At 46.2% G+C, this 26,391-nt stretch overlaps 1 protein-coding gene across 6 annotated transcripts in view; it reads left to right on the top strand.

Moving 5' to 3' along the window:
* LOC311527082 (uncharacterized protein C15orf39 homolog) overlaps positions 1-20,645 on the top strand; it is a 33,265-nt gene extending 12,620 nt beyond the window's left edge. For 3 of the 6 annotated variants that reach the window (XM_084640704.1, XM_084640705.1, XM_084640706.1), the window contains exons 2-3: positions 2,269-5,919; positions 17,187-20,645. In XM_084640704.1, the coding sequence (XP_084496830.1) occupies positions 2,328-5,919; positions 17,187-18,034 (4,440 nt within the window). In that variant the 5' untranslated portion in view covers positions 2,269-2,327 and the 3' untranslated portion in view covers positions 18,035-20,645. Of the gene's footprint in view, positions 1-2,268; positions 5,920-13,395; positions 13,613-14,073; positions 14,108-15,097; positions 15,215-17,186 lie in introns of those variants that run through there. The other 3 variants (XR_014713236.1, XR_014713237.1, XM_084640707.1) reach the window with 3 other exon arrangements.
* Positions 20,646-26,391: the final 5,746 nt, after the last annotated feature.

Raw genomic sequence — 26,391 nt, forward strand, 5'->3', positions numbered from 1 at the left:
GGCAGTGCAGTTCAAAACGATGAGCTGAGCAGTCACAGTGGGCATTGTAGGATACCTCCTGGAGGCCAGTTAAGGTGACATAAAGAACACAGCGTCTACACTGGCGCTTTGTTGATCTAATTTTGCCACAAAAAGCTCTATGCCTCTTGTCGAGGTGGTTTTATTTTGTTGGCAAAACAGGAGCATTTTTGTTCGCAGGAGGAGCATTGTAGTCTGCACACCTCCACTGTTTTGTCGACAAAAGCTGCCTTTTGCTGACAACATTGTCTAGTATAGACAAGGCCTTAGTTGAGTGTAGGGTCTTGGTTTGCTCTCAGCCAGTAAACCGTGATAGCACAATAACACTGTCAGCACCTCAGACACTAGCTCAAAATAAGAAATTGAGGCTGGTCATATTAAAGAATATCTGGTTGTTTCTAACATTTGGTTTAAAATGAATATAGTAAACTTTAAGGCTAATTAAGCCAATTATCTGTGGTTACACTTAACTGAATTCTAGGAGTAATATATGCAAATGTACAAACACAATACAGTTGCAGAATATAAATTCCCCCAAATGTTTGGAGGATTAAGAAAGATTGGCCTAGAAATACTTTTGAGAAAACATTTTAAATCATTAAAAGAAATGGCTCAACTATCTACACGTTTCCCACACCCCCGAACGTTCAATTGAATCATGACAGAACCATCGCACGCTGCTATTGCGTGTTTGCATTTAAAAGAGGTGATGGCAAATAACTAACTCAGCTAAAGTTTTATTTAAGACAATTGATCGGTACTGAATACAGCACTGTGCAGACTACAGATTAAAAAACATACATTACCAATGTGAGAGCGGAGAAGTTTGTAGCTCACTTTGCTTCCAACTAACATCCCCAAATTCATTCCTTATATATTGGTTTAGGTTAGGAGACAGAAAATCCTTTGAGGAGGGAAAAGCTACTTTCCCATAATGTATCCTAGTGTTTCTTCTCTCTTCAGTATCTCAATTTACCTCAGTACTTGATGGAATTTCTTTTATGGTATCCCAGTTTATATGATTGATAAGCGAAAGGAATTTCTAATCCAGTTTTTATTATTAACAGCTGTGGTAACAGGCAATTTCTAATGAGTTAAAAACATCTTTCAATGGGTCATGTTTTCATAAATCACAGAAAACATCTGCAATAACAAATACATCTTATCAATCACAGAACTTAATTGTATTATAAATAAGGCCCTACTTAATTTGTGATATTGTGGCTTCTGCAATATTAGGCTTCCTCTGCAATTTTGGTTTTAATTAGCTTACTTTGCATAGTCCACAATTTTGCGTACAGTAGAACCCATTTATTCAAGCTGATAGCGGTGGGGGCTCAGGCTGTCAGTTGCAGCAAAATGTCTGGTTATTCAAAAACAACCCTGCTTCCCACCACCACCACCACCACCTCCCAGGCATAACATAATACTTGAGTGTTTATATTGTTCCAGCAAATTTTTCTTAATCAAATAGGTCTACTCTATTCCAAATCACTGCAATTAATAGAGGTCCATTATTACTTTTTTGCGATTTTCCATGTCTGGTCTGCAACGCAGCTGCAATTATTTGACAATCATCCCGCAATTCAAGTAGGGCCTTAACAGAGTAATTGATGATGGATGCTTAAAATTATGTTCATTCTAGCACACTTCTGTAGTATGAGGCATCCTTTGTTATTGCCAGGGGTCCCTTCTTGGACATCTAGATTAGATCAAGGGAGTTAAAAGATCCATACACATTTCCTTATGAGTACATGCCTTTCCTTCATTTTGTCGATGAGGTTCAAGTTAACTACAGAGAACTTTTCAGTTGAATAGGTACAGAGACTAAATCATACAAATGCACAACATAAAAAGGATTGTGGTTAACATATAAAAGAACTATAGTGGATATTAAAACCCCTAACACTGCCAAGCCTCACAAGTTTATCAAAGGTTTTATGATATTTGGTGTTTGCTCATAAAACCCCAGTTTTTGGAATCATGGGATTACCTGAAAATCTCAGTTTTCATTTAAACAGTTTATAGTCCTCATGGTTGCAGAGAAAAGCATGAAAAAAGTGACCCTTAAAGGTTTACGAAGTAGAAGGCAAATAAACCTAAAATGTACTCTCTACATTTTACACCCCTGGTTCTCCCCAGTTGTTACCAAAATAACATGGCAAGACAATTTTGCGTGGCAAGTTTCTGTGTGACTTGGTTTTGGCCCCTTTTGCTTAAATCACTGTCTTCCTTTTTCTTCTCTTTCAGGCAAGTCGGAGTGAATCCCTTATTGTGCATTCAGGACACAAGGTGGAGACTGACTTATAATGGCTGGGAAACGACACTCAGAGGACCTGGACCCTGTGACCTACAACAAGTTACCTCGGCTGGAGACAGAGCCAAATTGTGTCCTCCCCACGGGCTTGTGTAAATCGAGCCCCTTGCCTAGTAATGGCTCTGAAAACCATTTCAGCTACAAGGGAACCTACTTTGCTTACCCGCTGCAAAGCCCCGATGGGACTGAGTCTCTGACACACTGGAGTCCAGCTGCATCTTACATACAATATCCAGGTAATGCTGTCAGCCAGCACCTGAGGAGAGATGGTGCACTGATGAACTGCCTGCTGTATGGACGAGAAGCTGAGAGCCTGGGGGTAAGACTACAGAGCTCTGGTGCTGACAAAGGGAAGGACAGCATGGTCCGAGACCACCTGGTTGTTCAGGAGAAGTGGGCAAATCATATGCAGCAGGCTCAGGGCCACACTTTCCCAGTGCAAAAACCTGCGCTCATAAACAAAACAGTTGCTCAGGCACCTACAGGCTATGCTACCTTGGCAGTGCCCAAGCCAGTTTATAGAAGCCCTGTTTGCTATGTGGACCCCAGGGCTTCTGTGTCCTTACAAACTCAGATGGAGAGCATGCAGAAGAGGCCGCTGGAAGTGGAATGGACTGTACCAACCCCAGTATCCTCAGGGCACCATATCCATGTAAAAGACCAGCCATGTGGGACTGCTTTACCCAAGAGAGCCCATCACCCTGATCCCAGGTTCCTGCAGTTACACCAAGGCACAGGGGTTCCCACTAAAGAGATGGTAGCAGCCTCTGTAGGCTTTCCACCTTACCATACAGCATTTGAGAAATACAGAGCACATCAAAGCACCTCCTTCCTTGAAGCAAACTACCCTGCCGTGTACAACAACCAGAAAAGGGTCAAAGATGTACATGGAAGCAGCTTATCCCAACATACATGGTCCAAGCTACAGCCTTCCGCTGACAGCCCACTGGCCCATTCCCAAACAGCAGCCTATCGGGACAGATCTCCAGCTTGCTACTCGGTGTCTCACTACCCACTGACCTCACACAAGCAGATGTTCCTTTATAAGGAGACCCCTCATGCTGAGGAACAGAATGGCACTCTGTCGACCTTGCCAATTGCAGGTGGCTACAAAGGAACCAACTTTCCAGGAAGTGGGGAACCTCAGCCCTTCTGTAGCACTTACTTGAGGCATCATTCCCCGAGAGGCTATTACACCAGCCCTCTGGAGAGCTATGCGTGTAGCCCAGCTGGTCCAATTCCAGTGGCCTCTCCAGCTTTGAAGCCTGGAGTTTCTTCTAGAGAACCTGAGCTCCAGCAGAATTCCAGCTGCAAAGTGGACTATCTGCAGCAGAACCCCAGTTTTGTTTTTGCCCCTTCTGACATGGCTTTGTACAATGCCTCTGTAGCTAATACGGATGCCGGTCATGATCGACACATTGATAGCAGAGTAGCTACTTCTCATGGGACTCAACCGGTGAGGGAGAACCCCAGAAGCAAAGAGGTTGCTAGCCAGCACAGTGCTTTCCAACCGATTGGTGCTCCAGATAGGCTACCTAACAGCTCCGAAAGGCTCACTGAAGTGCTACCTAAAGGAGAGCCAGGCTATGGGTTGGGCCTGTGTCAGACGGAACAACCCAGCCTGCATAGAAAGGAACAATCCCACTCAGAGAGAAGGTCCACTTTATCCATGAAAGAGCCTATGCACAGAAACACAGGGATTCATGAAGCTCAGTTAGGAGCTCCCATTGTCATTACTGATAGTCCAGTTCCGTACCACCACCACCACCACAAAAAAGGAGAAGCCCTCAAGGTCAAAGACAGGCTTGTTTCCTCACCCCAGATCATTTCTTCTGAGGAGAGACGGAAAAGCCTGAAAGATGCAGAGAATTCTCCTCCCTCCTCCCCACCTATGCCAGTTATCAACAACGTCTTTAGCCTGGCACCATACCGGGACTACATAGAAGGGTCTAAAGGGTCGGCAGAGATTCCCTTCTCAAAAGATCACCAAGAGGAAGAGTCCCCCTTCCGAAACAGCCTGGCAAGTGGAGACTGTAAGGCTATCTCAGAGTCACCTTCTGCCAAGGATTCATCAGAAAAGCCCATTGGGAAAGAAGCAACCCAGGCCCTAAAAGGAGAGATGGGGATGGGTGAAAACCTCAGTGCAAAACTGCAGGAGGGAAGCTGTGAGAGCTACAAGCCAAAGATTCTGTCATGCAGCCTGCCAGTGAGAAGTGAGCCACGGAACGGCAGCATCAGCGCTCCAGCTGCCACTGGGAACAGGGAACTTACTCAAGATGATGTAGTGCTAGACCTCAGCTTGAAAAAACTGCTAGTGAAGGCCAATGATCCTCTGAGCCCAGCTGGACAGACTGAGGTGACTCCTAAAGGAGAATGTGGAGAGGAAGAGGCAAAAGAAGGACCACTCAAAAAGCAGAGGGTGTTCGAGGGTTCCAAGACCCAGGCCTTGCCTTTGACTGTGGAAAATAGCTCTGGGGACAAGAGCAACTTCCAGAGCTCGGCAGCCTTCATGTTCAAAAAATACAAAATCTCGAAATCTATCCCGGCACGTGCAGTGCCCGCAATACAAGCCAACAGCCCCCCGGCAGCCGCCCAGGCCAACAGCCCCCCGACAGCCACGCAGGGTCCCCCGGCAGCCGCCCAGGCCAACAGCCCTCCGACAGTGACTCAGGGCCCCCCGGAGGCCACTGAAGCCAACAGCCCACTGAAAGTGACGCAGGGTCCCTCGGCAGCCACCCAGGCCAGCAGTTCCCCAGCACCCAACCAGGGCCCCCTAGCAGCAACGCAGGGCCCCCCAGCACCCATCCAGGCCAACAGCCCCCTGGCAGTGACACAGGGCCCCCTAGCAGCCACCCAGGCCAATATCCAACCCTTGCAGATGACGTGCCTTTATCTGAAACTGCCCGACATTTCAAAGTCCCTGCCCTCCAGTGCCCCAGAGGCCTCCCCGGCACTGGGAGAGACCAACGTCTCGCTGCCCAGCAACTGTGAATCCCCTGCCCAGCAGACTTCATCCAGCCAATATTTCACTGCATTGCACATGTCTCTCTGCAACAGGATTTCATATTTTGTGTCTGGAACATCTCCAGAGCTCCTCAAACAGTGGCTGAGGAAGGTGGAGCTGGACGGGGAACAGAAAGAGAGCTCAAAATCTCCCCTCAAACCCAAGAATGGTTCCCGGATCCTGGAAGCCCAGAAACCCTCCAAAGGCAAGGAGATCTGGCTGGGTTTCCAGGATGTCAGTGTGCTCCTCAGCAAGCTGCTGTCTCAGTTGGAGACCTTCATGTTCACTCGCAAGTGCCCTTTTCCACATGTGGTTCGAGCAGGTGCCATCTTCATTCCCATTCATGTGGTGAAGGAGAAACTGTTCCCCAATATTTCTGGAGCATCTGTGGACCACGTGCTGCAGGAGCACAAGGTGGAGCTGCGCCCCACCACCCTGTCTGAGGAGAAGCTTTTGAGGGACTTAGAGCTTAAGTGCTGTACTTCCAGGATGCTGAAACTGCTCGCCCTGAAACAGCTGCCTGACGTCTATCCAGACCTCCTGAATCTCCACTGGCATGACTGTATCAAACACTATCTTGGTAAGTGGTGCTAACTCTCCAGTAAGCCCTTTCCCATCCCTTAGATTGTTCTGCCAATGGGACATTTTCCATATATTAGTAGCTCTCCAAGAAAGGGGTCAGCTGTACGTGTCCAGTAATGGGCATTTTATTGCGTAGCTGAAAATCTGATGTGCTTGAAAAGAACATTGATCCTGTCTCTCTTCTGCATTCCCTTTCCCATCACTGCTAACTAGCTGACTAAGGTCAACTGATGCATCCTCCTTGCCAAGCAGCCTGCCTCCCCTTCCATCTGACTCATCCAATGGTGTTGGGTCACTGGCCGGTGTTTGTAACATAATACATTCCCCCGGAAACTATCAATCTCGCAGTTCCTGAATTGCAAAATTTCCCACTTGGCCAACACATCCGGGTGCAGGTGGATTAGAATGGAGACCAGTTTCTGTTGATACAGGGATAAGTTGGAACTGTGGGAAAAGAAATAAGGAAATGCAGCTTTCTGGGAGAGATACAAGGTTCTTTATAGAAACTGGCCTAAATGTTGTAGTGGCTCTGTAACACCCAGGCTTTCCAAAATGACCAGTGACTTCGTGTGTCACCATTTTGTGTACCTGCCTTGGCATGCCATAAAGGGGATTGACCTTTAGAGGGCACTTCTTCTGAAAATCGGGTCTCAGGGTGGGTACTCAAAAAGAAAAAGGCACCCAGTATCATTAGTCACTCTTGAAAGCCTTCACCTCAGTTTACAGTGGACAACTTGCAGGTGTGATTAAGTGTTCCCTGTGTGGGCTTGCAAAGTACAGTAACATATACAGCTAGGTAAAGATCCAGCTACTGGGTCCGAGAGGCCTCCCAGATGCAAGGGCGCATTGCATAATGTCTTGGCACCAGGCTCTTGTGGCCTCGCCTGTTGGCAGAAGTGAAACTCATGTCGGGAATTCATAACTGCCTGGAGTGACGTCAGGAAACGATTGTTCTGTACTGAGCTGCAGTGTTCCATTGTATGCAGTGGCATGTGCAATGCATCTGAGACTGAGCACTGCACTCTGCTACTGGGTGCTCTCTGAAGCACGGAGTGGCTAGTTTAATACCATTTTGTGTTCCTTAAGGAGACCACAGAAGTTGGATAATCACTGGCAGCAACTGGGGGGGCAAGGGGAGACTTTTCCTTCCTCTTCCACTCCCTGTGTCTTGTCCATTTTGGAGACATGAGTTAATAAGCATTAAAATGTTTACAAGCATATTGAAAAGAGCAGTAAGTGGAGAGGAAGAGGAGAAGGATAGATGAGAGGGGAGTGGAAGAAAAGGATAGCAAGGGATGGGGAGGGCAGATAGAAAAGGGAATGATGTGAGGTAGGAAAAAGAGAGAGGGTGAGATTTCCAAAAGCTTTCTGCACTGAGTTAGGGCCATGCAGAGTCCTCTTGGAAATCTGACACATACAATTTCTTAAAGGTTTTAAGCCACCAAAAAAATTGACAGATGGGAACTTTCAGCAGGTTTTTTGGGTCTATTTTATCTTCTTCTGTAAGGCCCCATCTAAGCCCACCTTCAACCATAGCATGAATGAGGCTGAAAAAACTCTAAATGGGAAGTTTTTTAGAGTTCCCTCTTAAACCTTTAAAAATTTAAATTGTGTGGGAGGCAATGGGGCCGGACGAGTTGCATCCGAGAGTGCTAAACGAATTGGCGGCTGTGATTGCAGAGCCATTGGCCATTATCTTTGAAAACTCGTGGCGAACGAGGGAAGTCCCAGATGACTGGAAAAAGGCTAATGTAGTGCCAATCTTTAAAAAAGGGAAGAAGGAGGATCCTGGGAACTAGAGTTCCCTCTTAAACCTTTCAAAATTTAAATTGTGTGGGAGGCAATGGGGCCGGACGAGTTGCATCCGAGAGTGCTAAAGGAACTGGCGGCTGTGATTGCAGAGCCATTGGCCATTATCTTTGAAAACTTGTGGCGAACGAGGGAAGTCCCAGATGACTGGAAAAAGGCTAATGTAGTGCCAATCTTTAAAAAAGGGAAGAAGGAGGATCCTGGGAACTACAGGCCAGTCAGCCTCACCTCAGTCCCCGGAAAAATCATGGAGCAGGTCCTCAAAGAATCAATCCTGAAGCACTTACATGAGAGGAAAGTGATCAGGAACAGTCAGCATGGATTCACCAAGGGAAGGTCATGCCTGCCTAATCTAATCGCCTTCTATGATGAGATTACTGGTTCTGTGGATGAAGGGAAAGCAGTGGATGTATTGTTTCTTGACTTTAGCAAAGCTTTTGACACGGTCTCCCACAGTATTCTTGTCAGCAAGTTAAAGAAGTATGGGCTGGATGAATGCACTATAAGGTGGGTAGAAAGTTGGCTAGATTGTCGGGCTCAACGGGTAGTGATCAATGGCTCCATGTCTAGCTGGCAGCCGGTGTCAAGTGGAGTGCCCCAGGGGTCGGTCCTGGGGCCGGTTTTGTTCAATATCTTCATAAATGATCTGGAGGATGGTGTGGATTGCACTCTCAGCAAATTTGCGGATGATACTAAACTAGGAGGAGTGGTAGATACACTGGAGGGCAGGAATAGGATACAGAGAGACCTAGACAAATTGGAGGATTGGGCCAAAAGAAATCTGATGAGGTTCAATAAGGATAAGTGCAGGGTCCTGCACTTAGGACAGAAGAACCCAATGCACCGCTACAGACTAGGGACCGAATGGCTAGGCAGCAGTTCTGTGGAAAAGGACCTGGGGTGACAGTGGACAAGAAGCTGGATATGAGTCAGCAGTGTGCCCTTGCTGCCAAGAAGGCCAATGGCATTTTGGAATGTATAAGTAGGGGCATAGCGAGCAGATTGAGGGACGTGATCATCCCCCTCTATTCGACATTGGTGAGGCCTCATCTGGAGTACTGAGTCCAGTTTTGGGCCCCACACTACAAGAAGGATGTGGATAAATTGGAGAGAGTCCAGCGAAGGGCAACAAAAATGATTAGGGGTCTGGAACACATGACTTATGAGGAGAGACTGAGGGCACTGGGATTGTTTAGTCTGCAGAAGAGAAGAATGAGGGGGGATTTGATAGCTGCTTTCAACTACCTGAGAGGTGGTTCCAGAGAGGATGGTTCTAGACTATTCTGAGTGGTAGAAGAGGACAGGACAAGGAGTAATGGTCTCAAGTTGCAGTGGGGGAGGTTTAGGTTGGATATTAGGAAAAAACTTTTCCACTAGGAGGGTGGTGAAACACTGGAATGCATTACCTAGGGAGGTGGTAGAATCTCCTTCCTTAGAAGTTTTTAAGGTCAGGCTTGACAAAGCCCTGGCTGGGATGATTTAATTGGGGATTGGTCCTACTTTGAGCAGGGGGTTGGACTAGATGACCTCCTGAGTCCCTTCCAACCCTGATATTCTATGATTCTATGATTCAATCACGGCTTTTCTGTAGTATTCAGCCATGACCAGCTACGCCCCATATTTTAACATTTAAATGGGTGGAGGGTCCAAAACTGCAATTTCAGGAGGCCGAACAATATTAATGAGGTCTGATTCTCCTTGTAGTTGACACATGCTATCATTAGTGACAGTCTTTGGGCATGCCATGCTGCCACTCGACGAGATGGATGGGTCTGGAATGGCTGTGGGTCAGATTCTGATCCCACCCTCTAATGATTTACCTCAGTTGATCAAGTGTTGGGTGTCTCCTGTGATGCTTGTGAATGTGGCCATCCCCTCACGTCTGCCCTCAGGCCTGCTTGGAATGTCATGCATCATGCCAGGCAGGATTCCATTGCCGGTTCTGCTCCTGACCCTACCCAGGGGCTGTTGTGCCAGAGGAATTGAAGGCAGCCAGCCAGTTTTCCCGCCTGGTTCCAAACCTGCATGGAAGATGTTGCAGCCAGCTGCCCCAGTGTCCTGCTAGCAAGGGAGGGAAGGGAGCTGAGAATGGAAGGGGATCAGGGTGTATGGCAAAGGCAGAAAGGGGACAGAGCAGGCAGGGGTATATTTGGTGGATAAACTAGTCCATTCTATAACATGTTGAATTGTGCGCACACAGCCTGGCCAGAAGGGCCTATGAGTGCCTGGCCTTACCCTCTGATTTTTCTCTGGACATGGTGACATGCCTCAAGAGAACAGCTCTTTTGCTGTCAGAAATGTCATAGGATTGGCAGGACGGTAGAAATTGAAGGGCGTGGCAGATGCCTCATGGGAAGGTGGAGTGATCTTTGCAGTGGAATCTCTCTAAAAAGAAATATCAAGCCTGCGGCTGTCCGATCCTTGCCACAGAGCTCTATGAACTCTCTCCTGTACTGCAGTATATGACGGTCTGATCAGGGCTCAGGGGTGCAATCCAGACCAGTGAGGGGTTATCACCCTTGGCCTGTAACCCTGGATGCCTCACAATGTTTTGTAGCTCCCAGCCTGGGCCAGTCACAACCAGCCTGCCACCATGTAGGTCACACCTTGAGTGTCTGTGTGCTTAGATGGCCCTTGTTCAGCAACTCTGACCCCAGCAGCCAGTCTACAGCCACCAGCCTGGCTTACAACCAGCAAGATGATCCCAACACACTCCCAATCCCAAATTTCCCCCAAACCGTGTGCTCTGCAATGTTCAGACCTCTCCTGGATGGTTCAGAAGAATAATATGGTTCGTTTGTTCCTCTAAAGACAAACACATCACAACTTATTAACTTAACTTGGGGGCAAGTACACCCTTCTGTTCAAACACATCAAAGAGCTGGTTTATGGTCAGAATAAAATCTACTTATTAACAATAGGACATAAGTGATGCCAAGTAAAAAGAATAAAGCTAGAAAGGGTTACAAGTAAAACAAAAGTGAAAACATGCATCTAAAAGTCTAAACTTAATCTAGCAAGATACCGGCTTTGTTCAAGATGGTTTCTCACCTGTCATTCTTTTTCCTATTCATGGTTGACTTTCCGTCAGGACCTTCCACAAAAGTACAAGGTTCTGGCTTCCCTTGTCATCTTAGGTGAAAGATCTTTGCATAAGCAAGTTTCTGTCCTACATTCAGTTCTAGAGATTTCAACCTCCCCTTTGGTTGAAGGACCCATCCTTCTCAGCTTGCAAGGGGTCTGTTCCCTTGTCTGTCTAGCAGTGGATGCCAAAGATGGCTTCAAGTCTTTGCTTATATCTTCCAAAGTTCCAATGACTTTTTGTTTCAAGGGACAGGAAGACCTCCTGCTATTTCCCCTTCCTGTGAGCTTCCCACCCCATGGCTGGTTTCTCTATAAATGGGGCTTCCATTATTTTTAGTCACACCTTGCTTAATCTCTTTGGAGACAAATAGCTGGCTGTGACATTCCCTCCTGTCTGGGCAGACTGTACAGCCACTGTACAGCCTAATATCAATGAGCATCCATGATTCCCTATGTAGTGTTAATACATACCGATGACATGGGTTTTAGCCCATGAAAGCGAATGCTCAAATAAATTTGTTAGTCTCTAAGGTGCCACAAGTACTCCTCGTTCTTTTTACAATTCATAATGATATTGGTCACCATGTGTCCTTAGTTTTCAGAAGAGACCTAGCTTGATATGTTATAACACAGTAATATTGTAAACAATTGATTGATTCAATTGCTTATCACTTGAGGTTCAGTGCCCCCCAACCTGTCTTTATAGACCAGTAAAGCTTTGCAATGTATTCTTTGAAAAGTAAAACCCAACCAAGTGTCTGTCTCCTGCTGGGTGTAGACGTCTTCTCCCTCACCTGTTAGTGTGAGATTTGCCTCCACCTCTTGTTAGCTTGATGGGTCTGGTTCTGTGATGCATAAATACATTCTCATTGACTTCCAAAGTACTTGAGAAGTAACTCCCAGGTGGGGAAAACACATTCCTTTTGTCTAGGGCAGACCTGTTTACCGACTCTTCCTGGCATAACTGGTTTACATACACTTGAGTCATAATTTCACTCTTAATACACACCACATATTGCACAAGGATACTAATGATCAGTGTGTTAGTTTTCAAATAATACCTCACAAGGCATATTTTGTACAAAGATTATGACAACAGTGTGCAGGGTGTGAATACAGGGGTGCTTAGTGTCACAGCGGGTAAATGTGTGTAGCTTGGAGTGCCCTTAATCCTACCTCTGGCATTTAACACTCTTCTGTCCCTACCCCATAAAACAAGGTACCCTGCCCCTGAGCTCTATCAGTCTAACCAGTCATTCATGTTCTTGCTCACTGCTACCAGATACCATGGTGATGGGTAGTCTTTCAGACAGCAAATAGATAGATCAGAGCTGCAGAGCAGGTATGAGAATTCTAGGTCAAGGCACTGCTTGGCATTCAGTTCAGAAGCCCCTTTTCCCCAGTGCAGATCATGCAGGGAATAGTCTGCTGTATTTCAGTCAGCACTCGCTCCAGGCTAAGAAACTAACTGAATTTTAAAACCAAACAGCACCCGAAGCAGAATGTTTGTTTGTTCTAATGCAAACAAAGTAGCTTTACCTTTTGGGTCCAAGCAGTTATTTAGCATGGGGTAGAGTGGGCCAAGTTGGGCAATGTATGCTCACAGCACTTTTTGGTTTTCTTCAGCATCTTCTATCACTGCTTGGATATGCGCCCTGTGTTGTGATGACAGAGACTTGCTGTGATCTGGAGCGGGACAGCTGGTCACAGCTCAGGGCATAGGGAAGTAGCAAACTGCTCCAATTTTACCTTAGCAGACTGTACAAGTGAGATATATTGTCCTGATCTGCCTATGCGCTGTAGATGGCTGTGTTCCCTTACTGTATTTTTTTTATCTTAAGCAGATGGTTACATTCTTGGGATGTCCCTTAATTTTAAAGGGATGTATTCTGTCCCTGTGGGAGGGATACCTGCTCCAGCTGAATTCTCAGTGGCTGCATTTCTTTTGCATACTCTGGCTGTGAATGGCACCCAAAACCAGCCCTTTAAATAGATGCTCCAAGCTACTAACTGTCCACATATGAACCTGTAACAGCAGAGATTTGGAATAAAAAACAGGGCAAAGGAGCCTAAAAAATCTTGACCTCTAACTGCTGTGACTGTATAATCACCTGCTTTTGTGGCAGTTAAAATGTCTTTCTAGTCATTAGGGCCCTGTTCAGCAAAGCAATTAAACACATGTTTAACGTGAAGCATGTATAGTCCATCAATGTGCTTTGCTGAATAGGGGCTTTGGTCATCTCTAGGTTCCATTATGAGAGGGATGGAGGTCTTTGCTGTTCTCCCTCTATTCTGTACATTTAGGTGTCTTTGAAGGTGTCTTCACTGGCATTAGCATCTCTTTTCGAGTGTTAAAGATAAATCTCCAACAGAAGGTTTGCGCTTGCCCCTATGATGTCGCAAGGCAGTAACTGGAGGAGCACTGCATCATTAGAGGCCCTAGTGTTGGGATGAGGTGTTGAGGTCTGTCCTTCCCATTCCCCCCATGGAAAAAGTCAATGGAAAAGTTACTGAGTGTGTTATTCAGGTCAACCCTTGCTGACACTTCTTTGGGAACTTTGGTTTGCTTTGTCTTGTGTAGGCAGAGCCAGTTGGCCAACTTTGACCAGAAACAAAGGGTCTGATCCCTATATGGAACATGTAGATGGGATTCTGTGCAGAGCTAACTGGACTTATTTCCACTGAAAGCCTTAATTACCAGAAAGATGGTGTGTTCCCAGCATGTGCACCCAGACCCAGCCTGTGTTTCTGCAAGGGAAGTACCTCTTGCAATTTTTTTGGAGTGACCCACACAGAAGGTATATTAAACCAGGCCCCTGGCACAATGAGATTACAATTCCCATTTTATTCTCAATGGAATCATCATGATTTAGAGCCTGGCCCTGGAAGGTGCTGAGTGCTTTTGGTTTGGAGGTGCCCTGTCCCTTGTGGAATCAAACCCTCAATTCCATATCAGTCACAATGCAAATCAACCAAGATTTTGCTAGGAAGTCCCAGCTCCTCTGGCCTGGTGAAATTCCTCTGCAACCTTAGCAATAGGTTGTGCAGAGCTCTAAGTGATTAGGGGAAAAGAGATTACTCTGATTTCCCCAGGGGATCAGTTTGTACCCTGAAAAAACCAAGCATAAGTCTCTCTTTGTTTCAAAGTAGAGACTGTGATCCTACCGTAACTAGTTCCAACTGCCCCTTCCAAGTAGCCTTTGAATAGTGTCATCTTTGCTGCGCTTCAGATGATTACCAATAACTTTATTTCTTACAGGTCCAAGTTCACAAGCTGGCCAGCATGCCTCCAAGTAGGTATTTGTTCTTTGTGTGTGTTTTTAATATATTAAAAACAGTTGAAACCGTGCTGTTGGGGAGAACCCCCCAGTTATTTATGGGGCACACAGGTAAAGTGGCACTGGTGTCTGAGCTACTGGCCTTCCATCACAATGCTGGACAACAGATTACCATCTGCCCATGTGTATGTAACAGTCTGTCTGGAGGAGACAAGAGAGGGAATGGCTGGCCTAGAGTGTGTTGGCAAAACTGGAATAATTCTTGAAAAATTATTCCTGCCTATTCCTCCTCCCAATATGCCTTTAAAATCCCATCCAGAACAAATCACTCTCAAAGGAGCTGAAGGGAGTTAGGTGCCCAAATCCTTTAGACTCCTTGGAAAATCCCACCCCAAATAATTGGACACTATTTGGTCATTAGGTACAACGTAGTTTTGAACACTTACTAAGAGAACATTGACTATCTTTGCTAATTCTGTTTTTAAATTGCATAGGGGTAAAAGCCCCTACTCCAAGAATAATTCTCAATGGTTCATTGTTCAACTGGGAGGATGCACCTAGTGAGGTATTTAAAGGGTATGTCTTGGGTCTAGTACTACTCAATATTTTCATTTGCAACATAACTGATGGAGTGGAGGCTCCACTTACAAAATTTGTGGATGACACTATGCTGGGAGGGGTTGCTAGCACTTTGGAGGACAGGATTAGAATTCAGAAAGGTCTTGACAAATTGACGAATTTGGTCTGAAATCAACAGGATGAAATGCAATGAAGACAAGTGCAAAGTACTAGACTTAAGAAGGAAAAATAAAATAACAAATACAAAACGGGGAATAACTGTCTAGGCAGTAGTGCTGCTGAAAAGGATCTGGGGGTTATAGTGTATCTCAAATTGAATGAGTCAACAGTGTGATGCTGCAGTGAAAAATGCAATTGTGATTCTAGGATGAATTAAGTGTGTTCTATGTAAGACACAAGAGGTAATTGTTCCACTTTACTCAGCAGTGGTGAGGCCTCAGCTCCAGTCTGGAGCACTGCACTTTGAGAAAGATGTGAACAAATTGGAGAGACTCCAGAGGAGAGCAACAAAAATTTATGACGTTTAGAAAACGTAGCCTATGAGTAAGCCCCTTCGTTTTCAGTTTAAACCGATTTTTACTGAAAAAATCTTGGATTTTATAAAAAGTGTTTGTTTGTTTTTTCCAATTTTCACCCTACTTTTGTAGCATTCAAATATATAAAAAAAGTACTTGTTTATTAGGAAAATACAAGACATTGCATGAGATATATGTACGATAATACATTAGTCTGTGTGTGTGTGTGTGCGTATATGCAAAGCTGCCTGTTGATGCAAGGCTATGTATTCGTTTAGGAGAGACACCCAATAAACAAACACGCACACGTGCAAGCTCTGAAGCGTGTGCGCATCTGAACGTACTGATGAATCTCACTCTCACCACGTACACATTTCAAGCTGTTAGCAGATAAGTTTAAAGATCTGACACGCTCAAATGGGAAGGAAACAAAAACCTGTATCCGTATGTGTTTCAGAACACAAGGAAATATTCAAAAGTTTAAAAAAAACAAAAACAGGAGAAAAGGATGAAGTTGAGTGTATGCGCTGCAAATGGTGTGGCCCAATTATTACATGTAAATATTTATAGGCTAACAGTTCTAAGTCTGCAACAGTAAACTGTTTGTTCAAATTAAAAGTTTTATTTGGAGATTAGAGAGATACTGTTTTCTTAAAATCAGAGGTGGCATTGTGTATTAAGTTCTGTTTTTAGTTCTGCAGCAAACCACATTGAATTCCATTCATCAAAGCATTAATCTACTGAATACTTCCCCCTCACCCCCATCCTTCTGTCCACCAAAATAAAACCTGATACTTATCCAGAAAAATTATTAATAGTGTTTTCCACCAATTTTCACCTGTTTTTGTTGTTGTAGCAATAAACACCGATAAATTCATGGAAAAATTAAATAAAATAAAACCTGAAAATGAAGGGCCCTACCTATGAGGAAAGGCTGAAAGATGGGGGCATGTTTAGTCTAGAGAAGAGAAGGCTGGGGGAGATCTGATAAGTATGTTTTAAAGAGGATGGTGATCAATTGTTTTCCATAGCTGGACAAGAAGTAATCAGTTTAGTTTACAACAAGAGAAATTTAGTTTGGATTGTGTGGGGAAATCTTTCTAACCACAAGACCATCAAGCACTGGACGAGGTTACCAATGGAATCCCCAGCACTAGAAGTTTTTAAGAACAGTTTAGACAAACGGGGATGGTCAAGGTATACTTACTCCTGTTTCAGTCTGGGCAAATGGACTAGATGACCCCTTGAGGTCCCTTCCAGCCCTACATTTCTGTGATATTCTAGATCAGATCTCATCAGTACATGATGGCTTCCATTTCCTCATGCTCTAGGCAAAAGCAGGGGCTAGACCAAGGAGAAGCAGTGCAGAAGTGGCCTCCTATCCAAGCTCTGAAGGTTACCCTGTTCTTTTAACTTGATGGTAATTGACTCAGAGCAACTGGAGAGTTGTAGAATAAGCTGATCTTGTTTAAATCGTGAGGGTGGGGCGTGGGCAGGAGCTAATGAAACCCAGTTTTTTGACAGTAGAACATCATTGTCAGAAACACTATAATCTGGAGGTAGCACTTCCATGACAGCCATTTAAAACCCATGGCAGAGCCTCCACTGGTAGCTAATGGCATAGGTTCAAATTCCTCATCCTAGTCATAGGCTGGTGGGTAACCACAGTGCCACGGTATACTCTCTTCTCCCTCATAAGTGTAATGGAATTCTCCTAGGTACTGCTGGCAGAGGAATACAGCAGGGAGTGGTCCATCTCTACAGGTGCTGGATCTGAAGGGACCTTTTTACCAGGCTCCCTTTCAGGTCACTGGAAGTAAGCCCTAAAGAAGGAGGAAATGGAGCCCATTGCATTTTGGCTAGTGACTAGGGTTGAAATTATATGGTGTGCCTATGGCTTCAGTTCTTACAGATGTCGGTCCACACAGTGCAATGAGGGCTTTATTTTAAGCAGGTGAAGGCGCTAACTTAACTGACTGTGTTCTCTCTTCCTCACCTAGGTGAACCTGGTGCAGGGACTCTGACAGATGAAGGCAAAGCAGTAGCAGTGGATTATGTGAAGAAGAAAGCAACTGGAGGCCTGATGGGTGCAAGAGCTGGAACATTGGCCAACTTGTTCAAGGGAAAGCACAGCAAAGGAAAGTTTCTGATCTCGTCTAAGCAGGCGTCTTCTTTCCAGGAGGTGGCTGCTGCACTGGGACCAGAGAAAACCCAGCCGCTTGACGAGAAGCCTCAGGGAAACTGCTCCCCTCCTGATGGAGGGGATAGTTTGCTCAAGGATGAGAGATCATCTTCCCAAGTTGTTCCCAGCTCCCTGGATTCAAAACCAAATGGACTCCCACTGCCCTCTGGTGCCAAGAGGCAACTTCTCCAAACCCACAAGCCTTGTAGGACCCTTCAGCTGAAGCTGACCAGTAAGTCATCCAGGAAGACCAGGAGTACCTCAAGGGTTCTGCACCTCCGGAACTCAATGGTCCGGATCAAATTCCAGAGGGTCCTTCAGGGAGCACAGAGGACTCCTCACCATGACACTAGGGGGATGAGGGGGAGGGGTCCAGCTTCAAGGCGAGGCTGCTCCCTCCTCACCAAGACCTTCAGGCACGATGCAGAGAGTCCGACCTCCCCATCCAGGTACCCGGAACTGGTGGGCAAGCGGATCAGACATCTGTATGAGGAGAATGACAAGACAGAGGCCTGGTACCAGGGAGTGGTGCTGAGGATCCACAAGCGTCACAAGGACCCCCTCAAGACCGTGTATGAGGTGAAGTATGACAGCGAGCCCGAGTGGCAGTACTACCTGGAGATCCTGCAGGACTACAAGAAAGGCTGGCTGAAAGTGGATGAATGAAAGTGAACCTTGGCCATTGCTGGTGGCTCGCAGCACTAGTGGCTCCAACTCAGTAAGAGTAAAAAGCTCTAGGGCTTGTTTATTGTCTTCCGCACCATGGTCCCATCTCTATCAATGGACTAAATGCACCCAGGTGTCGATGGAGAGAAATGCCACATAACTAAATGAGTTAATTCCTTCCTCCTCCGCCACTCACTCTGCACCTTCTGAATGGACACCAAAGCACTGCTGTGCCTTGTGCCTGTAGTGGGAAGTCCAGAAGATAAATTTCACATGGAAGGTCACTGGGCTTGGTTCAGTGGGAGAGGAAAATTGCATCTATTCAAAGCAATATTTCCCTCAGGCTGACCATTCTCCCCATGTCCATAACCTCCCATTGTTCCTTACTGGCACAGATATCCCCCACTGGGGAGAGCTGTCTCCTTCCTGGAGGCTGGGCTCTCCCATGGAGGCCACCTTCAGTGTTCAAAGGGGACAGGCCCTCCACGTGCACAACCCCAGCAGCCTATAGAGGGCACCACACCAAGCACATGTAGCTCAGGAATAGGAGCAGGGAAGTGGTGTCCCTCTGTTTTTCCACTAGGCACCTTTTCTTTTCATCTCTCTTTACACAACCTCCCAGCCATGCTCATCCCTCGGTTTTCAGATGGAATGTATTTCTGCTCTTATGCTCCCTTGACTGACAGTTTGTGTGGGTTTCTGTTAAAAATGCACCCTATGAGCAATCCCCTCTGGGTCTAGCTGGTGACTGCTGGAGATACAACATCCTTGAAACTGAGGTGCAATTGGACGTGTGGGGCTTGATTCTGCTGCCAAGGGAGTCATGGCTTTCCGTGGAGCAGGATCTGTCTCTTAGTCAAATTTTGTGATTTCCTGCACTCTATGCAATCCCCTTGGCAATGGTTTGATCTTGCACAGGATCTAAACTGGTCCTGAATTTGGTCCTTATACATCTCCCCCTGTCCGCCAACACACACAGCTTCTTAATTTTTTTAATATTCCTTTTTAGTTTAATATTCTATGGGGGATTTTGAAAGTGCATTTTCTGTGGAGCTGGAAGCTTTACAAGAGACAGACTAAGCCCACTCACGTTAGCTGCCTCATTGCTTCCAGAGCAGCTTGCGTGGGCTTACTTATGGGTGCTTTTTAAGAACACTTCAGAATGTACAGCACTGATTGGCTGGGACAAGGGCAGTAACTGGCTCTGTTTTCCATTGCTAATCTTGTAAACCTTTCCACTTTCAACCAAGACTGGCTGATCTGTATCTGATCTGCTTTGCAGAATAACCATGTGTTTTGTTTTGTTTTTTTATGGGGAAGGGGTTCTTTGGTTCAATGTGGTTTTTTTGAGGGGAGGGGGGGATGGGGAACTTCACTTTCTGCCACTAAAGGAAGAAAAACTAACTATGAGGGAAGCTGCTCTAAGAACTACCATCTACATCTTCATTGCAGTGCTCCCCATCACTCAACCAACTTTTGCTTCTCCCTCCTTCTTTACACATACTTTATTAATTAAATATAGCTTCTTGCTTTAATACTCTGCCCTTTTTAATCATGAAGGGCTACAGAGATTAAACAGAACATTGGGATTATGACTTCCATAGTTACAGGACTGATTTTGTTTTGAATGAAAACATTTTAAAAATGTTATGAACTTACCTTTGTAAGGAGCTGCTGCCTTGAGGTTTTTGTTTGTTTTATTTAAACTTTTGGCTTCACTTGTTAACTTTGCTGAATCAAGGTGGAGTGAGATAGTGTCACCGGTTAGGAGCTCGCTTCTTAGCTGAGAGACATTCTGAGTGGGTTTTAAAGACGGATTTATTTTTATTTTTTTAAACCTGATTACAATGCAAGTCCTGGATGCTCACTCCTGGGTGTCTTTTTTAAGGAGCTCTTAGGGAATGCACATGCTGGTGAAAATCCTTTATACTTGACAAGGAAATGGGGACGGTCCTAATGTAACAATAAAATGGGGGTGAGGAGAGAGACCTCAGATATGTCTTCAGAACAGCTATAATTTCATTTCCTATAACACTGTCATGATTCCAGACACAATACTGAAGTCTCCCTCTCATCAGCTGAAGTGAATGGCTAAGAACTGACACATCTATGCTCCACCAGGCAACCAAACGGGACTGGCTATTGTGCGGTGGAGAAGTATAAAAGCAGACTCTACACACAGGTATTTTCAGCTGGTCGGGGGAGCAGGCAAACACGTTAAGAGAATTTTTTTTTTTTCACTACAGGAAGTATTTATTTTCAATCTACAAAACTAAAACCAGTGGACTAGTCTTTCCAAAACGGTGTTTTCCTGCTTCTGGAGGCAGTTGCTGCTGCTGCATTGAGTACCATTTTATTTTTAAAATGCTTGTACTGAACACGCAGGCGACTTGGAAAGAGGGGTTCTCTGTGCCGTTCATGCACTCTCTTGCCATGCGCAGTCTGTGAGTAGCATTGTAAAGTGATTCGGAGACCAGTGTTTGTAAATAATATTGTAATTTTTTTGTATAGAGTTGAAGTGGGAGAAAGACCTTCACGTTATTTAATATTTTGTAAGAATATCACCATAAGAGGTGCCTCGCCCTGATTAAAGTGTTTGTTTGTTTTTGAATACTCTGGATTTCTCATTATCCATGTTATTACAGTAGCACCCAATCTGTTACTGGCCCTGTTGTGTAAGGCACTGTATGTACCCAGAGTACGAAATGATCCTTGCCCTGATGAGCCTGCAATCTAAATAGATGTGACAGATGAAGAGTGGGAGGGGAAACAGGAACAGGCAGGAGAAACAACTTGCCAAAAATCTGTCCATGACAAAGCCAGGAATAATACCCAGATCCCCAGAAGCCCAGTTCAGTGCCTTTATAAATCAGACTATGTGGCATAGGCTAAATCCTGTTTTGCTTCAGTGGGACTGCTCCTGTGATCAAATGAGCAGGATTTGACCCTGTGTCTGATATTTGTCTGTCTTACATACACAAACAAAGCTACCTGTAGAGTTTTATCCTGTTTCCATTGAAGCAGAAGGGTGTTCTATTGTTGATTGCAGTGGGAACAGGGGAAGATCTATGCTATGCTGTTCTGCCTTTCAGTATTGATTGGGTCTTATATTTGCACTTTGCCTTCACCCACTTTGGAAAAATTTGTTGCACAGAATCAAACTGCACTTAGTCCTGCTGGACCTCAACCATTGCTACTCCACAGCTGTTGACCCTCATCTCTGTGTTCTTAGGGGAGGTCTGGGGAGGAGGTGACCATATCACGGGACTCCATGTGCAGCCCCCAGCTATGTGCTGCTCCAGTGGTACAGAGGGGATGTAAAAGTGCTACAAGGGGCCAGGGGACAATTCCCCTGACACAGGAACAGCACAAGGCCACTGTTGATTAAGTGTATAGTCAATTGCTTGACCACGCTTTGGTTTGATATGAAATCAATTCAAGAGACCAAATAACCAATATCAGTCAGCGTTATGGCTAAAAACCAATAATGCAGTCCAGGACAAAGGTTCAATACGATACCAGTCTGCGGGAAGCCATCTCATGCAACGTTCTTCCCTTCACCTTCCATAGAGGGTATGCTCCCAAAGTTACATGTTTCAGCTTAGAGCATTGACAGGATGATTTTACAAGTTACAAAACTCCACGTCACTAAAATCCAACCCATCAGTTCATCCCAGTCACTTAAGGAAGGTAAAGGTACAGAATAACATGTTATCTGTGTTTTGGGTATTAGCATTCCAGCTATTGGTCCATGAAGGTACCTCCCTAGTTCATATTAAGATGTAGAACAAATCAATCTTGATTTTTGGCAAGTTTCCTATCTTTTTATGCCAGATACTGAGTTGTACTTTGCAGGTTAGTGTGGGAAGTAACTTAGCCTGAGTGAACAGAACTCTGCGAAAAACACACGCCAATTCAGCTCTTAGTACGTTGTACAAGGTAGTATATACTCACCTAACACCACTGTGCCGGGCCCTCCACCGCTCCCTCACTGCCTTCAGTGTTGGCAGGTGCTAAGGTTGGGAGGAGAAGCATGAGAACAGCCCATATGCGCCTGGGTAAAGCCTTTGCCCCGCCCTTTGAGCTGAACCCTCTGTATGGTGCCTCCCAGAATGTGCAGCATAGAATCTGTCCCCTCACAGCTGAATAAAGAGCTAGTTCTTCCTGCCAGAATTCTTCTGTTCCCTCCCTTGGCCTATTCCATAGAGGAGGAGTAGACCCAGCTCCTTGCATACATCATTCTTCATCTCTGAGGTGTTGATGTGCAGTCCTCTTTTTCTTCCTATGAGAAAGAGACAGACACACACGCCCGCCTGCACCTACGTGTACCAGCTGCACTCGTCCATACTGGCCTCTAAAAATCAAGACTTCACTGCCAGTGTTGAAGGAAAGTAGTAGCCCTGTGTTCTCTGAGCTCCACACTGTTCAAAGAAGCAAGGATAAAAGAGGCCCTGGCAGGAGTGCTCAGGGTTTGTTGACACAAACTATTAGACCAGAGCGAGCTGTGGTGTGAAGCTACCATATTCTAGCCTGCCATCAGTATGCACCTCGCTGACCAGCACTAATGGTTGGAGGCAGTCCTATTTCAAAGAGGACTAGATCAAAACCCTCGAATAAACTTAAGATGCAGTGACATGGTCCCTCACCAAAGGCTCTTAAACAAAGTAGGCACTAATGGGATAAGAGGGAAGGTCCTCTCATGGATCAATAACCAGCTATGATAGGAAACAAAGGCCTGGTCTACACTACAGAGTTAGGTCAACATAAACTCTCTTATGTCAAGCTAACTCAAAGCGTATACACTAAAATGTAGCTCCCAATGATGTAACTCGCCCACTACACCAACTTAATTTCACCTGCATGAGAGGTGTAGCACTTAAATCGATGTAGCTAGGTCAACGCAGTGTCAGTGAAGATACTGCATTGCTTACATTGACTTGCTGCCTTTCAGAAAGTTCTTCACACAACGCACCATCAACCTGTGGAATTTGTTGGCAGGGGATGTTGTGAAGGTCAGAAGTATAATGAGGTTTAAAAAAAGATTTAGATCAGTTCATGGAGGATAGGTCCATCAATGGTTATTAGCCAAAATGGGCAGGGATGCAACCCCAGGCTCTGACTGCCAGAAGCTGGGACTGGGCAACGGGATGGATCTGTGGATAAATTGCACTGTTCTGTATGTTCCCTCTGAAGCATCTGACACCATCCAGTGTTGGAAGACAGGATACTGGACTAGATGGACCATTGGTCTGACCCAGTATGGCCGTTCCTATGCTCTGATCAGCAGAGTGTGCCAACATGTACAGACAGTTGGACCATGGCAGGCTACTGCGGGGTTGATTCACACCCCAGCTCACCATGGTCTAATTCATGTAGACCAGTGTTTTTCAACTTTTTTTTTTCATTTGCGGACCCCTAAAAAATTTCAAATGGAGGTGTCAAAGGTTTCCCTTTGGAAACCTTAGACATAGTCTAAGGTTGAAAACTACGGTTCTATGGTAACGCCAACCTTTTGTGGACCCCTTAGACATCGGCTGCAGACCACAGATGTAGACCAGGCGTTCTCAACCTTTTTCTCTCTGAGGCCCCCCTCTACATGCTATAAAAACTCCACGGCCCGGGGGGCCTTGGGGCCGGGGCCTTGGGTATAGGCATAGTTTGACTTCTATTTTTGGGGGGCAGGGGCTAGCAGGGCTCAAGCCACCTCCGCATGGCAGGGTCCGGGGGAGGGAGCGCCACCTCCACTCCTGACTCACCTCAGCAGGCCACCCAGCCTGTCTGGGTTGGGCGGGGGGGACGCAACCAAAAATTACAACTCAAAGGTGGGTAGCTTAGCTCAAAAAGTTTGTAAACAGCTTAGTGTGCAGGGAGGGGGTACCTGGGGCTGTGTGCACGTGGGGTGGTTGTGGGTGCAGGGAGGGGGTAGCTGGGGCCATGTGCAGGCGGGGGGAGTAGCTCAGGGTGCCGGGAGGGGTGAAGCTGGGGCTATGTGCAGACAGAGGGTTAGCTCAGTGCAGGAAGGGGAGTAGCTGGGGCTGTGTGCAGGGAGGGAGTAGCTCAGGGTGCAGGGAGGGGTGAAGCGGGGCTGTGTGCAGGCAGGGGGGTAGCTCAGGGTGCAGGGAGGAGGATAAAGGGCTGTGTGCGGGAAGGGGCTAGCTAAGGGTGCAGAGAGGGTGTATGGAGAGGGGTATTAGGGGCAGTGTACTGGGAGGACTCCCCTGTGGTCCCTGCTCCCAGAGAGGTCTGCCAGCCACGGAGCCAGGTCTCCCAACAGGGGGCTCTTACCTGCTGCCTCTGTGGGAGCACAGGGGGCTGGGAGCTGAGGAGCAGCTTCAACTCGGGGCACCAGCAGGAGAGGAGGGAACGCTGCCACTGCCTGCTCCATGGCACCAGCCAGAGCAGCAGCTGCCCTGCACTGCCTGGCTCCTGCTTCCCGCTGCAGTTTGTGGGGCGGGCAATGCACTCCATGTCCCCAACTCTGCCCATGGGCTCAGGGCTTCTGCCCCACAGAGAGCACCAGGCTCGGGGCTCCGGGATTCAGCCCCGCACCTCCCGGCTTCAGCCTCGCGGGGGGGCGCCAGGGTTCAGGCCTTCAACCACAGGGCCCTGCGGACCCGTTGAAAGGGCTTGCCGACCCCCCGGGGGCTGCAGACCCCAGCTTGAGAACTGCTAATGTAGACAAGCCCTTAAATGACCCTCTGCAATGAGTGTCTGAGGAGGGAGGATGTCGTCTGACTCCAGATGAAACAGAGCTAGGGCATCTGAAATAAAGGCTTGCCTTCACCTTCTGCTTTAAGAAGAAATGGCATAAGCTAGCCATAGCTTTGAACCATCAGTATGGAGATAGACAAGCAGTTCATACTGATTTGACTTACCCCTAAAAACTGCTTGGTATTCCATGTTCAAGAAATCTCTCTCTTGTGTATCTGTCACTAAGACGCAGATGTGACTGAATGGTGGGACTGGGACAAAAATTGTTTTGTTCTCTCCTTGTGGCATCCAATGGTGTTGCATTAGGGGTCAGCCTTGCTTGGGCCAATATCACTCCCACAGAAAACAGGTAGAATGAAAGAAACTGTCCTTTCAAATTCTGCAAGACTTGTGGGAGGCTTCAGTACGTGACCAGGGCCCTTCATTTGAGTTCTTGTTCTAAAAGACTGCAGTTCCCCCTGGAGCAATTTATGGTTTCCTTCCAAATTTCAGCGGTCAGCCATCAGGCAGCGTGTAATACAAAGGAGAATGGTTGAAATGGGGTAGTGCTGAAATGGGAAAGGAGGCGATGAAATGTTTTTGAAGTGTCTGAGGTGTTCTGGATGAAAGTGTATTATCAAAGCTGGGTGTGAATCACTGAGCTTATTTTAGATCAATCCTTTTCCTGCATTCAGGGTGACTGCAGTCTGAAATAGATACTTTGGAAAAGATGAACCTGGACCAGTGTATGTTGCTGCCATAAAAAGCATCAAAGCCAATGCCAAGTGGAAAAGGGTGGTATCCAACTGTGGCATTTTCACGTTGGCTCCTCACTGGAAGCTACAGCAACCCCCACTGAGTTTGATGTCTTTTTCTTGATGATGTTCAGACAGATGGGCATGCATACTAACCATCACCTGCGTAGGAGCAGAAGTAAAGTCCCAAAGTATCCTGCTGAGGTTTTATCTTACAACATACAGAGCACGGCCAGCAGGGGGCCTGATGCAAAATGTCCGTCTGTTGCCACTTCTTTCTCCATTGACCAATTTAATCCAGTTTAATCCATCCCATCCATTGCATCGTTCAACAGCGAATGGCCCAGTTCTTTAAAATACTGTCAGCCAAATACCCTGAGTGAAATATTTCAACAAAAGTTCTTTGTAACAGCTGGAAGCAGCTTTAAAAAAACCAAGGTGCTGGGAGAGGGGGCTAGGCCCAGGGGAAATTAGGGTGACTCGATCCAGCGCTGTCTGTGAGGAAATAGCCATGAATCAATAATATTAGCGCTATTGCTGAGCAACAGGGACTGTCCAGTCTGACATTCATATTTTTTTCTGCTGGCAGTTTTAGCCCCTTCACGGGAGCTGCTGTTTTGTGCTTACTTGAGGGGAACCTCAGCATTCTGTTACGATCAGGACCAAAGTCGTTGTCTTGTCTTGTCTTGTCTGAAGCTCTGGTGTTACAGCGGGGCCAGAAAAAGGAATCCAGGAGGGTCACATGAGTTGCGAATCAGTTATTTTTATTCTGGCTGATGTCTCTGTAGATAGCTGAAGAGCAACACCCCCTCCCCAGCCATGATAACAATGCTCACTGTTATTTAAGCCTGGGGTCCCCAAGTAATTCCACTTATACAATTCAGCCCTGACCCCCTCCTACATGACGAATTG

Source organism: Lepidochelys olivacea (assembly GCF_965140295.1).
Source record: "Lepidochelys olivacea isolate rLepOli2 genome assembly, chromosome: 10".
Lineage (NCBI taxonomy): Eukaryota > Metazoa > Chordata > Testudines > Cheloniidae > Lepidochelys > Lepidochelys olivacea.